This window comes from Thamnophis sirtalis, unplaced genomic scaffold (assembly GCF_051295495.1).
Source record: "Thamnophis sirtalis isolate CommonGarterSnake01/CBP01778 unplaced genomic scaffold, rThaSir2_p1.2 scaffold_3, whole genome shotgun sequence".
NCBI classification, from domain to species: Eukaryota; Metazoa; Chordata; class Lepidosauria; order Squamata; family Natricidae; genus Thamnophis; species Thamnophis sirtalis.
This window is the reverse complement of record NW_028261383.1, coordinates 168,316,368-168,331,580: the sequence shown is the minus strand read 5'-3', so window position 1 is coordinate 168,331,580 and position 15,213 is coordinate 168,316,368. Positions and strand designations below refer to the sequence as shown.

General features: G+C 46.7%; 1 protein-coding gene across 1 annotated transcript in view; it reads left to right on the top strand.

The window, feature by feature from the left end:
• Window positions 1-14,809, top strand: part of PLXNA3 (plexin A3) — a 94,639-nt gene extending 79,830 nt beyond the window's left edge. The window contains exons 28-33 of the mRNA XM_087710847.1: window positions 763-859; window positions 3,104-3,297; window positions 5,840-6,009; window positions 6,314-6,526; window positions 12,329-12,479; window positions 14,035-14,809. Coding sequence (XP_087566973.1) covers window positions 763-859; window positions 3,104-3,297; window positions 5,840-6,009; window positions 6,314-6,526; window positions 12,329-12,479; window positions 14,035-14,130 — 921 coding nt within the window. The 3' untranslated portion in view covers window positions 14,131-14,809. The remainder of the gene's footprint in view (window positions 1-762; window positions 860-3,103; window positions 3,298-5,839; window positions 6,010-6,313; window positions 6,527-12,328; window positions 12,480-14,034) is intronic.
• The last annotated feature ends 404 nt before the right edge of the window (window positions 14,810-15,213 follow it).

The following is a 15,213-nucleotide window of genomic DNA, read 5'->3' as shown; positions in this document are numbered from 1 at the left end:
TCCGTTCCCGAACTTCCGGTTTGCCCATAGGGCCCTTTTTTTGCGCTCCAGAGGCTTCAGGGAAGCTCTTGAAGGCTCCGGACGGGGGAGGCTCTTTCGGGGGCCTCCCAGGACTCCTATAAAGCCTCTGGAGCCTGGGGAGGGCGAAAAATGGCTTTAAAAAGGTTTAACTCAGTTGCGCTGAGCCAGCTGACAGGGCAACAACTCACGTGCCCTGACCAATGGCTCTGCATGCCATCTGTGGCAAGCGTGCCATAGGTTCGCCATCCCGGCTCTAGGGTCCATGAGAGGTTCGCCATCCCGGCTCTAGGGTCTATGAGAATAATGATTCTCCTCTAATTTGCAGAGTATACAATGACTGCGAAAAATGCATTGAAAGTTTGATGTGTACAGATAGAAGAGAATATCAGGGTTAAGTTGTGGAGGTCCTCGGTGTTCTCTGAGTTCGGTGGTTTTCTTGCAGAAGTTTCACTACCAAACTAGGCAACAACATCAGTGCTGGGATGGTGACATCATCAGAACACTGATAATGTTACCTCCTTTGGTCATGAAACGTCTGCAACCAAACCACGAATCTCAGAGGGCACCAAAAGGACTGCCTAGTATGAAGTCTGCTATATTAATGCTAAGTATTATTACTGTTGTTAACTGGTCAACATTCCTCTTTCTTCTCTTCCTCCATCCCAATCCATCTTATCTTTGAACCCACTTTCCCCCCCCCCCCATTTCCATTCCTGCCATCTCTGCAATTTAACACCACAGGTAGCAGATGGCTCCACGGTGGCCTTGGTTCCTAGGCAGGCATCAGGCTACAATATTGCAAGCTCCTTCACTTTCACCCATTCGCTGAGTCGCTATGGTAAGGAATGGCACCTCCACTCCACCCACCCGCCCACCCACCCCGATCTTCACGGTTCCACCACAAAACCGCGGTAGACTAAAGCGCGCTCGACGAAAGCGCGTCCGTGACGTCATCACAGCGCGACGAAAACAGCACGCTGTGAGCGGTAAACTTAAAATTAACGCGTAAATCTAAACCTAACCCCCCCAAACCTAACCCTAAGCCTAACCCTAAGCCTAACCCTTAACCTAACCCTAAACCTAACCCTATACCTAACCCTTAACCTAACGCTAAACCTAACGCTAACCCTTAACCTAACCCTAAACCTAACCCTAATGCTTAACGTAACCCTAAACCTAACCCTAACCCTTAACCTAACCCTAACCCTTACCTTTATGTGAATTGGCTTGCTTTAAAAGCGCTTTTTAAAGCGCCCTTTTTTCTCCGCGGTCGTATTTGTCACGCTGCTGATGACGTCAGGTACGCGCTTTAATCGGGCGCGCTTTAGTGGACCGCGGTTTTGACGGGTCACGGATCTTCACCATCACAGAGATGCATGTCTGCCCTGAATGACTTGCGAATCCTGGATTTTTCTCCAACGGCATAACCTAACATTGCAAAGAAATGCTTAATTCAATTCGGGTTTGAAGATACTCTAAAACGTAGCAGGGCTGTTTGTGAGTTATATGTTGCCTGGACCTCTGCCAAAATAGTACATCAGATAGATTGTCCCTGTTGGAAGCACCCTTGGAAAGAATTATTTGTGTTTTAAAGGGTTCCCAGCAGTGGGGAAATTCAAATTTCTTTACTACCGGTTCTGTGGGCGTGGCTTCGTGTGGCTTGGTGGGCGTGGCAGGGGAAGGATGCTGCAAAATCTCCATCCCCATCCTACTCTGGAGGCCAGCCAGAGGTGGCATTTGCCAGTTCTCCGAACTCACTCAAAATTTCCGCTACCGGTTCTCCGAACTACTCAAAAGTTCTGCTACCGGTTCCCCAGAATCTGCTGGATTTCACCCCTGGTTCCCAGACAAGGGAAGAATCCATGCTTCTTGCCCAAGGAAGAAAGCAGCATGGGTAACAGAGGGCGGGAAGGATGGAGTATGGATGTAGATGACCTCAGAGTAGAGCCTTCAACAGGGTTTCCAAGGGAATGTGGCCACCTCATTAAGATTTAAGCAGATGGACCGAGACCAGGGCTATGCAGAGATCCAGATTTAAATATTATTTGGAGGGGCAAATGTGGGCAATGCCCTTTGCACCTATCAGGAACACCTTAAAGCAGCCATGCAGGTTCCTGGGACATGTTCCATACACGTGGGGTAACTTGCAGGAACTCTTTGAAAATGTATCCTGGAGCAGTCCAGACTTTCTGACTAAGGAGCCGAATTCTACAATCTTTATACATTATGCAAATGTTCACCCTTTCTCATTTTTTTTGTGGTTTTCCAAACGCTGAAAAATCTTGCCTGCTTGCAGTTCACTTTACATTTTCAAGGCTGCTGTTATAACCATAAGCTCTAGAAATTTGCTTGAAAGCAAGAAAGTTGAGATCCTGCTCTTAATTCCAGCATGTTTTTTTCCTCCCTGAAAACGGAAGGCCTACCCTTGAAGCTGACTTATTTTCAGGATACGGCCTTTCCATCTTTTTGTCTGAGCCCTCATCAACTTGAGATTATAGCCTTGTGCAAATGAGCCTCTGCCGTCGTCTCTTTATGTGGCTTGGCGTGCAGAGACGTGTCCTCTCTCTGACACATACTCATAGGCTTTATATGGGCTGCGGATGCTTCTTTGCATGAGAAAAGGCCATCCCCATCCTATGTGTTCAGCAGCCCCGCAAACCTGAGATCTTAAGTTATCGGTATTTCCGCGATCAGCCTTTGACAGGCAGCTCTTGCCACGTCTGATTTTTATTCCCTGGGCTTCCTCCCAGCATTATCCTGGCCTAGCTGTAATTTCCTTTGCTATTCCAGGCACGAAATGTCTATAATTTTACCGCCACTCCCACTTTGTGGTTGGAGCGGAAGGGGTATACTTTACTTGGTCTCAGGAGGGGTGAGGATGATGGTAATAGTGGTTCTGCTCAGATTTCAGGCTCTGAGCCTGAAAAACAACCAAACCCCCCCCCCCTCCTCTGGATTTGGAAAGGTTTTTTTTTAAAAAAAAGTTGAATCAGGGCTGGAAGGAGCTGCCTGTAAAGCAGGCTCTTTGGCCCAGGGTTAAATGGAGCAAACTCAAAAGTGACTTCGTTTCTCACCCCTGCAGAGAGTTTGTTGCGTACATCCAGCAGCCCAGAGAGCTTGCGCTCCCGAGCTCCCATCCTCACTCCAGATCAAGATTCAGGCACCCGCCTCTGGCATCTGGTCAAGAACCACGAGCATCTCGGAGACCCCAAGGAAGGGGAGCGAGGGAGCAAGATGGTTTCTGAGATCTACCTCACTCGGCTCCTTGCCACCAAGGTATGGTTGGAAGAGAATTGGATCATGGAGTTAGTAGACAGGCCTTTAGTCTTCACCCTACATCAGCCTACAACCGGTTCACCCACAAATGTGCGAACGACAAAAGCGCGCCTGACTAAACCGCGGTGACAAAAGCGCGCCGACAAAAGCGCGCCGACGAATGAGCGCTGAAGCGCGCCAACAACAGCGCGCCGACAGAAGCGCGCTGTAACCCTAAACCTAACCGTAAACCTAACCCTAAACCTAACCCTAAACTTAACCCTAAACCTAAACCTTACCTTAACTTAAATCGCACTTCTGTCGGTGCGCTTTTGTCGGCGCGCTGTTGTCGGCGCGCTTTTGACATCGCGGTTTTAGCGCCGCGGTTTTGTCAGCGCGCTTTTATCGTTCGTGCATTTGTCGGGTCACGCCTACAACCTACATTAACCCTACAACCTGGAGTGGACACATTCAGGCAAGATGGTCTAAGTTTAAATCAAGCCTTTATTTTATTTATTTGCTTATCTAGTGTCTGTGCTGCCCATCTCACTGATTCAGTGACTTTGCCGGACTTACAACAGAATAAAGACCCAGTGCTAAACAGCAATTAAAATTAGAAAAATTGAATAGAAAAATTAAAAGCCAGTTTGATGGGTGGCCTGTGGATGAGAATCTTCTCTACCCCGTCAGCCACCCACAACATAGCAAGCCCCTGTCAGGGCCCTAGGCCAAGCAGCAGAGCCAGATTTTTAGGCTCTTCCAGAAGGCCAGGAATGTGGGGGAAGACATCTCCAACTGGAGAATATTCCAGACGGCAGGGGCCACAGCAGAAAAGGCTCTTCTTCTGAACCCTGCCTGCCAAAATTCTTCGGTTGATTGGTCTCTTTCATTGGAAGGTAAGATATTGCACAGTTTCAGAACCAGTCCTTTAATAGTCGACCAAGAGATTTTTTCAGCCTTTGTTTGCTCCATAACTCTAAAACTTTGCTAAAGAGACATTTCTCCAAATTTTCTCCCCAGAATTTCAGTTTTTGTTCAGTCTTGCCAAGTTCTCCACATAGAAAGCCTGAATGTCCCTTCCAAGCGGAACGTTGCTTAACCCACCTCGTATCTAGCAACAGGAGCAGGAATATTGGTTCCCTTGCTCTGGACTCTATGCTCTTCTACCACATTTCAATGCTTGCCAGCTGACATCTAAATAAAGTTTCAGGTGCTTTATTGGCACTGTGCAACATCAGATCTGGCAAAAATCAAAGCTGTAAGTTGCCAGCTGTAGTGAAAAAGAAAAGCAAGTACCATTTGAAGTCTTGAATTGTAGTTGCGTATATTTGTGTTCCCTCTCTGTGTGCTTGATTTGATTACACTATTGTTATCTGGAACTTTGTTGTAATATCATTTGGTAATATATAGTGATGCTATCAAGATCCTCACAGGGCAATCATTCCCATGTACTTTGGCAAAAACCACAATAATTTAAATTGATGGGAAAGGGGCTTCTGTTGAAATGTAGATGCAATTTAAGATTGTGGATTTTGAAGGGATTAATGTTATAGTTCCAAATCAGGGCCATTTGATGCAGATTTATAATCAAACTCTAGTAACAGAGTATGAGAAGAGCTGGGAAAGAATATCTGGAACAGAACACTTCGTTATTTTTCTGGGAAATATTGAGATTATTCTCTGACAGCTGTACTGATTTTATTTTCTGTGGGATCCTAATAAGGACCTTAGCTTTTGCAAAATTAATTATTCTTCCTTTGCATAATTTATCAAACTATTTCATACACATTGATCTAGACACCATGTGGCAGTTTTCAGATCATGTGGTATTGAGGAGGCAACTGAAAAAATGGGCCAGTTTGGGCATCTAGTGGAAGCAATGAGGGACAAACCAAATGCATTCTTGAGGAATGCAAGATTGGCTTTGCCAAAGCAGCTGTGTACATTTTTCTCCAAGGTTATGAAGCCTGGAAATCTGGTAATGAAATTGCCCTTTTCAGAATATAGGAAGAACTCCTCAGATAGATATTGTAAGCCCCCCCCCCCCGAGTTGTGTGCTGAGATGGACAGCTATAGAAATGAAATGAAATCAATCAATCAATCTTTATAGATTCAAATCACAGCCTCTACTCTGCCAGATGTTCCACCTACCAAGTTTAATGGAAAATCTCCCATTGTTGATCACTTCTGTCATTTTTGTTTGGTGGAATTTTGGTACTTCTTATAGCAATAGCAATAGCAGTTAGACTTATATACCGCTTCATAGGGCTTTCAGCCCTCTCTAAGCGGTTTACAGAGTCAGCATATCTCCCCCACAGTCTGGGTCCTCATTTCACCCACCTCGGAAGGATGGAAGGCTGAGTCAACCCTGAGCCGAACCGCTGAACTGCAGATAACAGTCAGCTGAGGTGGCCTGCAGTACTGCACCCTAACCACTGCGCTACCTTGGCTCTTAATTGGGGTGGGGGGAGTTAGGAAAGGCTGTTGTGATATCCCCAGATTAACAAGTTGTTCTTTCCAACCTCCTCAAAAGATACATTCCAGAAGTATTTGTCTTTTCCAGGGAACGTTGCAGAAGTTTGTTGATGATCTGTTTGAGACAGTGTTCAGCACAGCACACCGGGCCAGTGCCCTTCCCTTGCCTATCAAATACATGTTTGACTTCCTGGATGAACAAGCAGAGCGGAGACAGATTGGTGATCCTGATGTTCGACATACCTGGAAAAGCAACTGGTGAGAAGTCTGCATTTTGGTTTGTTGTCAACACATGCTATGGCTGTATGCCTGTGAACCCACAGCCTAGCCTGACTGAGTACCTATCAATCTGCTTTAACTCAGGTGTTTCCCAGAGTTCACTCAGCTTTAAGCCAACCCAAAGCCACTCTTCAAAAGCATCTAATGGAACAATGAAAGTCAACATCAGCCTTTAACTCCCTTTCATTTTCTCTTCTTCTTTGCAAACAGATGATTTGGCTCAAGCGATGACAGTTCTTCCAATACCAATGTCTCTCTCCATTTACCTCTCTCTCAATTCTAGTTTGCCCTTGAGGTTTTGGGTGAATGTCATCAAGAACCCACAGTTTGTTTTCGATATTCACAAGAGCAGCATCACGGACGCTTGCCTCTCCGTTGTGGCCCAGACCTTCATGGACTCCTGCTCCACCTCTGAGCACCGCCTGGGCAAGGATTCCCCTTCGACAAAGCTATTATATGCCAAGGATATCCCTGTTTATAAAGGCTGGGTAGAAAGGTGAGGTGCTGGATAAGTTGCGGGGGGGGGGATATGGATGATGAAACAAAAACAAAACACAATTGCTCCGTTCACAGTATATATTGTAACCAAACAAATAAACTCTCTTACTTATTAATATACGTGACCCAACAAATGCGCGCCCGTCAACAGCGCGGCGATAAAACGACATCGACAGCGCACCCACAAAGGCGCACCAACAAAAGAGTGGCGACAGAAGCGCGATTACGGTTAAGGTAAGGGTTAGGGTAAGAGTTAGGTTTAGCGTTAGGTTAGGGTTAGGTTTAGGGTTACCTGTAGGGTTACCTTTAGGGTTAGGTTTAGGGCGCGCTTCTGTCGGCGCGCTGTTGTCGGCGCGCTTCTGTGGTCATTCATTGGCGCGATTTCAAACTTGCACTTTTCTCCCCGCGGTTTTGTCGGCGCGCTTTTGTCGAGCGCGCATTTGTCGGTCAACCATTAATATGATGAGCTAGTTCACACAACATGCTAAAGCAACCAAAGGGTTACCACAACATGCTGAAATGCACACTAGCCAACTGCATTTAGCTTAATCATGTGGTGTGAATTCAACAAGTTTGGCTAACAAAACCAAGGCTGCTTGATTGAATCACTAAAAGATGTGTGATAGGTGGCCGCCTCTTCCTTCCACTACATCAGGGGTGTCAAACTCGCAGTCCACAGGCTGGATGTGTCATGCACTGGCCACACCCACCTCCGTTTTAGCGTAGGAGGGGGAAACGTCACGATACGTCACATGACGATGTGATGATGCGAGTTTCACACGGCTGCATTACGTAGAACAGAGGTCAGCAACCTTAAACAAAAGAGCCACAAAGATCCTACCTGGAAGCCCCCTGTTTAATTCTGGAGGCGACTGGAAGTCCGTTCCCCCACCATAGAGTCTCCTCTTAACACAGCGTCCTTTTTCCCCTACCTCTCCTAACCGAAAGCCGTATCAATGGTAGAGCTGACCAGTGACGTGCGGTGAGGTTTATGGCTGGTGAGGCTGCCCTCCCTGCCTCTCCTGACCCCTTCCCTCTCTTCCCTCTCAAACAAACTCTCTCTCAAATTGAGAGAGAGTTTGTTTGAGTGAAGGAACAAACACACGCATGCACACACACACACACACACACAAAGTTGCACCAGTTACGCCCTCTACAGGAGGAGGCAAGAGAACCAAGTGCCTCATCTACATAAGGAATTTTTCGGCTTTTAACCCTTGCTTAACTCTGCTCGAGTGATCATAAAGTCAGACTAAATGAGGCACGTTGGTTCTCCCGCCTCCTCCTGTAGAGGGCGCTTTTTTAGAGGCTTTTTTAAACAGTTAAGCACTAAGCAGAGTCATCCACTGTGACTCTGGCAGCAACTAGCTCAGCCTTTTTCCTTTTACATTTTATTTGTTTTTCATGATGACAGTGGTGAGGCTGTGCCTCCCCTGACTGCACGTCACTGCCAGTGACAGAGAGCTGCAGCAAAGGGACGAAAGAGCCACATGCAGCTCCAGAGCCACGGGTTGCAGGCCACCTGACGTAGAAGCAGGAATGGGTCTCTGTTTTCAAGTAGCAATTAAGGCAGAGGGGCAGGAAAACCCAGGTGCTAGATCATTGCAGGGGGTCCTTGACATACGATCATAGTTGAGCTCCAAATTTATGTTGCTTAGTGAGCCAGTTAAGGGAGTTTTGCCCCCTTTACAACCTTTCTTGCTACAGTTGTTAAGTGAATCACTACAGTTGTTAAATTAGTAACACACTGGTTGGGTGAATCTGGCTCCCCCATTGACTATGCTTGTCAGAAGTTTGCAAAAAGTGATCGCGTGAGCCTGGGACACTGCAACCGTCATAAATACAAACCAGTTGCCAAGCGTCAAGTTTTTGGTCCCAGAACATGAGGATGCTGCACCAGTAGTAAGTATGAAAAATGGTCATATGTCACTTTTTTTCAGGACTGTTGCAACTTTGAACAGTCACTAAACAAATGGTTGTAATGTGAGTCTACTTGTACCAGGGATGAGTTGCAGGCGATACGCCCCGGTACAGGCGTACCTGATCCTGCCCGGAGCACCGAGTACCGTTCCGGTACGGTGCTCCAGAGGGCGCACCTGCCCGCCCGCGCTCCTTACCTGTGCTTTAAGTTTTTGGCGCTTCCGCACACACACATGGCTCGTACGGCACCTGCACAATGCTCCGCGGAGCAGCTGGAGCATCGTGGAGGCTTGCGGAAGCGTCATTTGACACTACAACGCATGCACGTGCCATGCACATGTGCGCATGCATTGCGCGCATACATGTGGGTGACTCCAGGGCCGTTCCAACCGGGAATCCGGAACCCACCACTGACCTGTACAGTTGGACTCATGCCTTGGCCCAAAGAATGGCTAGCGGTACTGCCTCACACTCGGTATCTTCAGTAGCCTGTTGATGATTCCTGAATAATCCTTGATGGTTTGTGTGAACTTGGGGCATTACATGACTTCACAGAAAAAGGTAACAAGCAATCAACTAAGTTTGTACAGAGTTTGATCCTGAGAGAAATTTGTTTACAATACAATTTAATCCAAGGGACTCTTTCCCTAAGTGTCACATGTGGCATTCTGACATCTTCAGCCGTAACTTTTAAGGATCAGTTGTATGCCTTCTTGCTGTTTGGAGGTAAGAAATATGCTGTAAAATGGGCCAAACACTCCCACCCCCGACCTATCGACTCTTCTATGTGCTAATAAAAGGGGAGTCATTAGAAAAGCAGTTGACACCCCACCCCCTCATGTATACAACCCCTTTAGGTTCATTTGGGTTTTTTCCCCACTATTATCAGTCTTTTAGGAACTTGGGCCAGGTTTTCTCGGTTCCACCACAAAACCACACTCGACTAAACCGCGCCGCTGACATCATCAACAGGGCGACAACAGCGCGGAGACAGAAGCACGCTGTAAACCCTAAACCTAAACTTAACCCTAAACCTAAACTTAACCCTAAACCTAAACCTAACCCCCCTAAACCTAATCCTAAACCTAACCCTAAACCTAACCCTAAACCTAACCCTAAACCTAACACTTAACCTAACCCTAAACCTAATCCTAACCCTTAATCTAACCCTAAACCTAACCCTTAACCTAACCCTAAACCTAACCCTAACCCTAACCCTAACCCTAACCCTAACCCTAACCCTAACCCTTAACCTAACCCTTAACCTAACCCTAAACCTAACCCTTACCTTAAGTTGAATCGGCTTGCTTTTAAAGCCCTATTTAAAGCGCCCTTCTTTCTCCGTGCTGGTTGTTGTCGCCCTGTTGATGACGTCAGCGACGCGGTTTAATCGGGCGCGGCTTAGTCGAGCGCGGTTTTGACGGGTCACGGGTTTTCTCCACGTCACATGCTACTAATTAAGCTCTTCTGCATACAAAGCTTGTTTTCTGGCAGCATGCTAAGGTCACCACCACAGATCTAGTGCAGTGGTGGGATTCAAAATTGTTTACTACTGGTTCTGTGGGCGTGGCTTGATGGGTGTGGCATGGCTTGCTGGGCGTGGCAGGGGAAGGATACTGCAAAATCTCCATTCCCTCCCGATCAGCTGGGACTCGGGAGGCAGAGAATAGATGGGGGCAGGACCAGTCAGAGGTGGTATTAACCGGTTCTCCAGAACTGGTCAGAACCTGCTGAATACCACCTCTGATCTAGTGGTTACCCCATTTGTAGAGAATAGTGTTGGCAAAGCAGGAATCGACCATTCTCATGTTAGAAAGAACGGTTATGTCAGCACAGATCAAGAGCCGAGGTGGCGCAGTGGTTAAATGCAGCATTGCAGGCTATTTCAGCTGACTGCAGTTCTGCAGTTCGGCTGTTCAAATCTCACCGGCTCAGGGTTGACTCAGCCTTCCATCCTTCCGAGGTGGGTAAAATGAGGACCCGGATTGTTGTTGGGGGCAATATGCTGACTCTCTGTAAACCGCTTAGAGAGGGCTGAAAGCCCTATGAAGCGGTATATAAGTCCAACTGCTATTGCTATTGCTATTGCTTTCTGAGGCCATCAGAAGAGAAGGCCAAATATCTATTGACTCAGGAAAGAAGGAGCAAAAACGCCTAGAGTTTAAATCTTGGAGTACTGATTTATATAACCTTTGATTTATCTGTATATATGGCTTCAGTCTTGTCCGCAATAGAGATTCATCTTGCCTAGTCATGTTTGTGAGCCTTCAACCAAATCAGCCAATTATAGAATAAGGAGTTATTTGTCTAGAGAGCCAGGATTTACAGCTATGGCTCTCCGAAGCTTGACACTATCCAGAAATTATAGCAAAAGAATTTGTCCACGTAATCCACGATAAATCTGCCCAACTTTCTCTAATCTGGGTTGACCAATTTCCAAATTTCCCAACCAGCACAGAGATTGCTAAAAAATGTAGTTGCTTTTCCACATATTGGGAGAGTTGTCATGATTATGGAAAGTTAATTGATTAGGTTTAGACATTGTTTTAGTATTCTTGCTTACAATTTTCATGGGGAGTGAGGTTGCCATATTAAAAACAGAACACACAATTCGCTTCTTAGACTTATTTGGAAACATCTGTACTTGCATGCAGTACATCGGGTCCAAAATTAAGGAATCATTGGAAAGAATGGGTCAATGTAATACCTTCCACATTTTTTTAGATAATTGCCCTTCATTATCCAATTGCCAATAGTCAAAGATGATGTCATCAAAAATATGTAGGGAGGTCTGAATGAAGATTGAATTGTTCCAGATTGTGGCACTCTAGTTCCTTAATGCTCCTTTTGATTTTCTGCCTTGTCATCTCAAAGTTCCTGGCATTATAGCAGCTCTCTCTGCAGCTCTCTCTGCTGGATACCAAATTTGGCATCTAGATCCCCTCCCCCCACCACCTGAAGTTTGCATGCCAGACTAATGATTAAAATCAATATTTACCCAAATATGCCATTTATGCAATATTTGAGCTAAGTATTTCAGAAAATGCAGCTCAGTGTCAAGGATGTTATTTGCTGAATTTGTATGCTGACTACCCATTGGTGTACTCAAGGCAAAAATCAATTGCAATGAATCCAGAAAAATAGAATATTATCATGTTCTGACCCCCTCCTCCGTCCAGTAACGAATGCCGAGAGAAGCTTAACTGGAATGTATTTTAATAGCAAGACACCAAAACTTTAGTGGCTGAAAGCCAAGCATAACAAACAGATAAGGACCTTGGCAGCAACTCAGAGAAACTCAGGCAGCAATAAACACAGATAAGGCTTGGCAGCAATCCAGCCTGCCAAGCTCACAGTAATGTCCTCCGACATTCAATCCTGCGTTGACTTCTGCAAAGAGGGGCGTGTGCACAAGTAGCTTTTTATAGTCTGGAGAGGAGCCTAATGACCAGCAGCTGAGTACAATCACCTCCTGTAATTGCGTAATTGTTCCTGACGCCTCGTAGCTCTTCAATGGCGTGCATCCAGGAACAAATCACTGCTGGCTTCTGGATCACTCTCCCTTATCTCCTCCCCACTGGTCCAAGGCACAGGCGCCACCTGGTGGCCAACCAGTCTCTCTGTGCCCTGCTCGGAGTCGGAACCCTGTCCAGGGTCCTCCACATCCTCCAGAGCCGACTCATAGGGCCCCTCGCTGTCGGAGTCTGGTGGCAGCTCCAACGGCTCCTGCTGGGCCACAACAGTATCATATTTATGTTTAGGATTGTGCTTGGTTCCTGCCCCCCCCCCTCCGCTCTCTACTGAGATTAGACGGAGTCATCTATCTATTATATCTGCAGATGCATGAAATCCTAAAACAATATTTGTCTCTATGTTCTAGGTACTACCGGGACATCACCAAGATGGCTTCCATTAGTGACCAAGACATGGATGCCTACCTGGTAGAGCAATCTCGTCAGCATGCAGGGGAATTTAACACGTTGGGTGCACTGGGAGAGCTCTACAGCTATGTGGGAAGGTACCGTGATGAGGTGAGGCCATGGCTAGGTCGCAACTTTTCCTTCCCCCTTTCCCCTTCTGAACCAGTCTGCAAACCCGCCACCTTGTCCTCAAGGGAGTCGCCAACTATGCATCTTATAGGGCAGAGAACCTGCCTTGTTCAGCGGAGGCTGGATGGCAACCTGATTAGACGTGTCCTCAGTCAGCTCCTCTCCTTTTGTTCAGCTCTGGGGCCTCTCATAAAATTAGTCCAACGGTTCAATAGCCAAGGGGTGATTTACGGCTTTGGAGAAGACAATTGTGACAAACGGAGCCTTTTAATATCTGCGCCACCCTTCCGTCCCTTTTCTTCTTCTTTTTAGTTTCCCCTTCTATGCCTATCACCCTTTTACCTCTTGCAAATAGATTGTGTGCCAGCTTTCAGAGGAAGGGCCCTGTTTTACAGATGGTTTAATCCCAAGGAGCCAAAAATCTGTGAATCTGTCCCAGGGAAGGAAGCAGTGGTGGGTTTCAAAAATTGTTCGAACCTACTCTGTGGGTGTGGCCTCCTTTGTGGGAGTGGCTTGCAGCCCATGTGACAGGATGGGAGTGGCTTGCCGCCCATGTGACCGGATATGAAGATGCCGACGACACTTGTCAGAACCACCTTAAATTACCTCACACACAGCACTGGCATGCATAAGAATATGACGTAAACTTGTTTTTTAAAAGGCATCTTTGGTTTGCGTTAAAACAACTTCAGCACACGCAATGTTCTGATTGCACCACAAACGCAGTAGTCATCCTTACCTTTCACAGAGGCACTGAGTTTTATAAATATGAGCATGATAGTGTAGAATAATCATATCCAAGGACCAGTGGTAGGTTTCAAAAAATTTGGAATTTGACGAACCGGTTCTACCGAATAGGTGCAAACTGGTAGGAACCCACCTCTGGTTTAATCCCAAGGAGCCAAAAATCTGTGAATCTGTCCCAGGGAAGGAAGCCTCTCTTTTTCCAACATTCCAGCCCAAAAATTCCATCGTAATAAGTGGGAAATCATCTTGCCAGCCTTTTTTTACTCCTTGCTGTTGAACATCCCTTTCCAATTTTACTGGATATCTCTCCATCCTGGTCCCTGGATCTTATACCCCTTTTTGCTCCTGGGAGTTTAGTGCTTAGCTCCTCCTGGCCTCTCCCCCCCCCCTCTATCTATCTATCTATCTATCTATCTATCTATCTATCTATCTATCTATCTATCTCTATATCTATCTATCTATCTATCTCTATCCATCTCTCTATCTCTATCTCTCTATCAATCTCTCTCTCTATCTCTATCTATCTATCTATCTATCTATCTATCTATCTATCTATCTATCTATATATATATATATATATCTTTATCTCTCTCTCTCTCTCTCTATCGCTCCATCCATCCATCCATCCATCCATCCATCTATCCATCTATCCATCTATCCATCTCTCTCTATCTATCTATCTATCTCTATCTATCTATCTATCTCTCTCTCTTCCTCCGCTTGGACTGAATCTTTTGCTTCCAATCTCTCCACCCCCACCCCCACCCCGCCGTCCCCACCTTGCCTCCAGATCCTGACTGCGTTGGAACGGGATGCTGCCTGCCGGAAACACAAACTGAGGCTGAAGCTAGAACAAGTCACCACTCTCGTTTCGGGAACAAGCTGAGGATGCCGGAAGGGGCAGGAGGGCGAAGGGAGCGGGCGGCAGGCATCCCAGAGAGGCGCCTCCGAAGGGACTCTACCTCCAACTTGGCTTGTGGCCCCCACAAAGGGGAACAGACTTGATCTTTTTAACCTCCCGGGGGGGCAAGAGACCTGGGGTGCCCCCGGGGTGGCAGAAAGTCGCTGTGGTGCCTCCCCTCCCCAGCCTTCAGTCTGGAAGCAATAACAAGCACCTGCCCCCCCTCTGCCTCTGCCTTGGGAGGGGCCACCCAGAATAAGCAATGAGGTTGGGGTGCAGCCTGATCATGCCCCCTCCCCCTCAAGCCGGCAGCTAAACGGACCGCCCCCCCATCACCCCAAATGTTTGTGGACCCCTCTCTTCAATCATACCGATCATCTCCCTAATCCCCCACTCTTTGTTGGTAGCTGGTGGAATCTGCCCTTGTTCTGTTTTTGGTAACCATGGCAATTTGATATTTTTAATCTTACCTGACAGTGCTCCCCCCCTTCCCCCCAAAAAAGAAAACATTCACTCCTACCCCACCTGTTGTGCCCTCACTGGGTGCAGTGCCTTACTCATTAATTTATTATTGCATCTTGTTAAGATTATTGGCTGTAAATGATTCCATTCCCTGGGTGTAGAGATTTCAGTGTAAAAAGTCCTCCGTCCCGCCCCTCACGCGCCCCCCCCCCTCAACCCTTTTGTTCTTAAGAGTCTGTGTAAATATTTGCACTGCAGCCTGGAGGGATTCAATCCCCCCCCCTCCTTCCCTCCCCCCAAAAATAAAATAAAATAAATTAAAAAAAATAAGAATAAGAATCCCCCTTCAGGGATTAAGGAATTGTGGTGAGGTGGGGAATGCCCCTGCAGCAGCATGGGCTTTTTATTAGTTCATTTTATAATTACTTTTTCTTTTGCTAAATAAAAGCCTGGAAAAAAAATTACTCTTCTTGATATGATGTGGAGGGATTGGGGGAGATGCCAGAAAATGGGTATTCCGCAGAAACAAGCCCCCCATCCTCTTGCATTCCGGTGTTACAAGGAGATACTTTGGATATGGCATCCCCTTGGGCCGCCTGGCTGTTC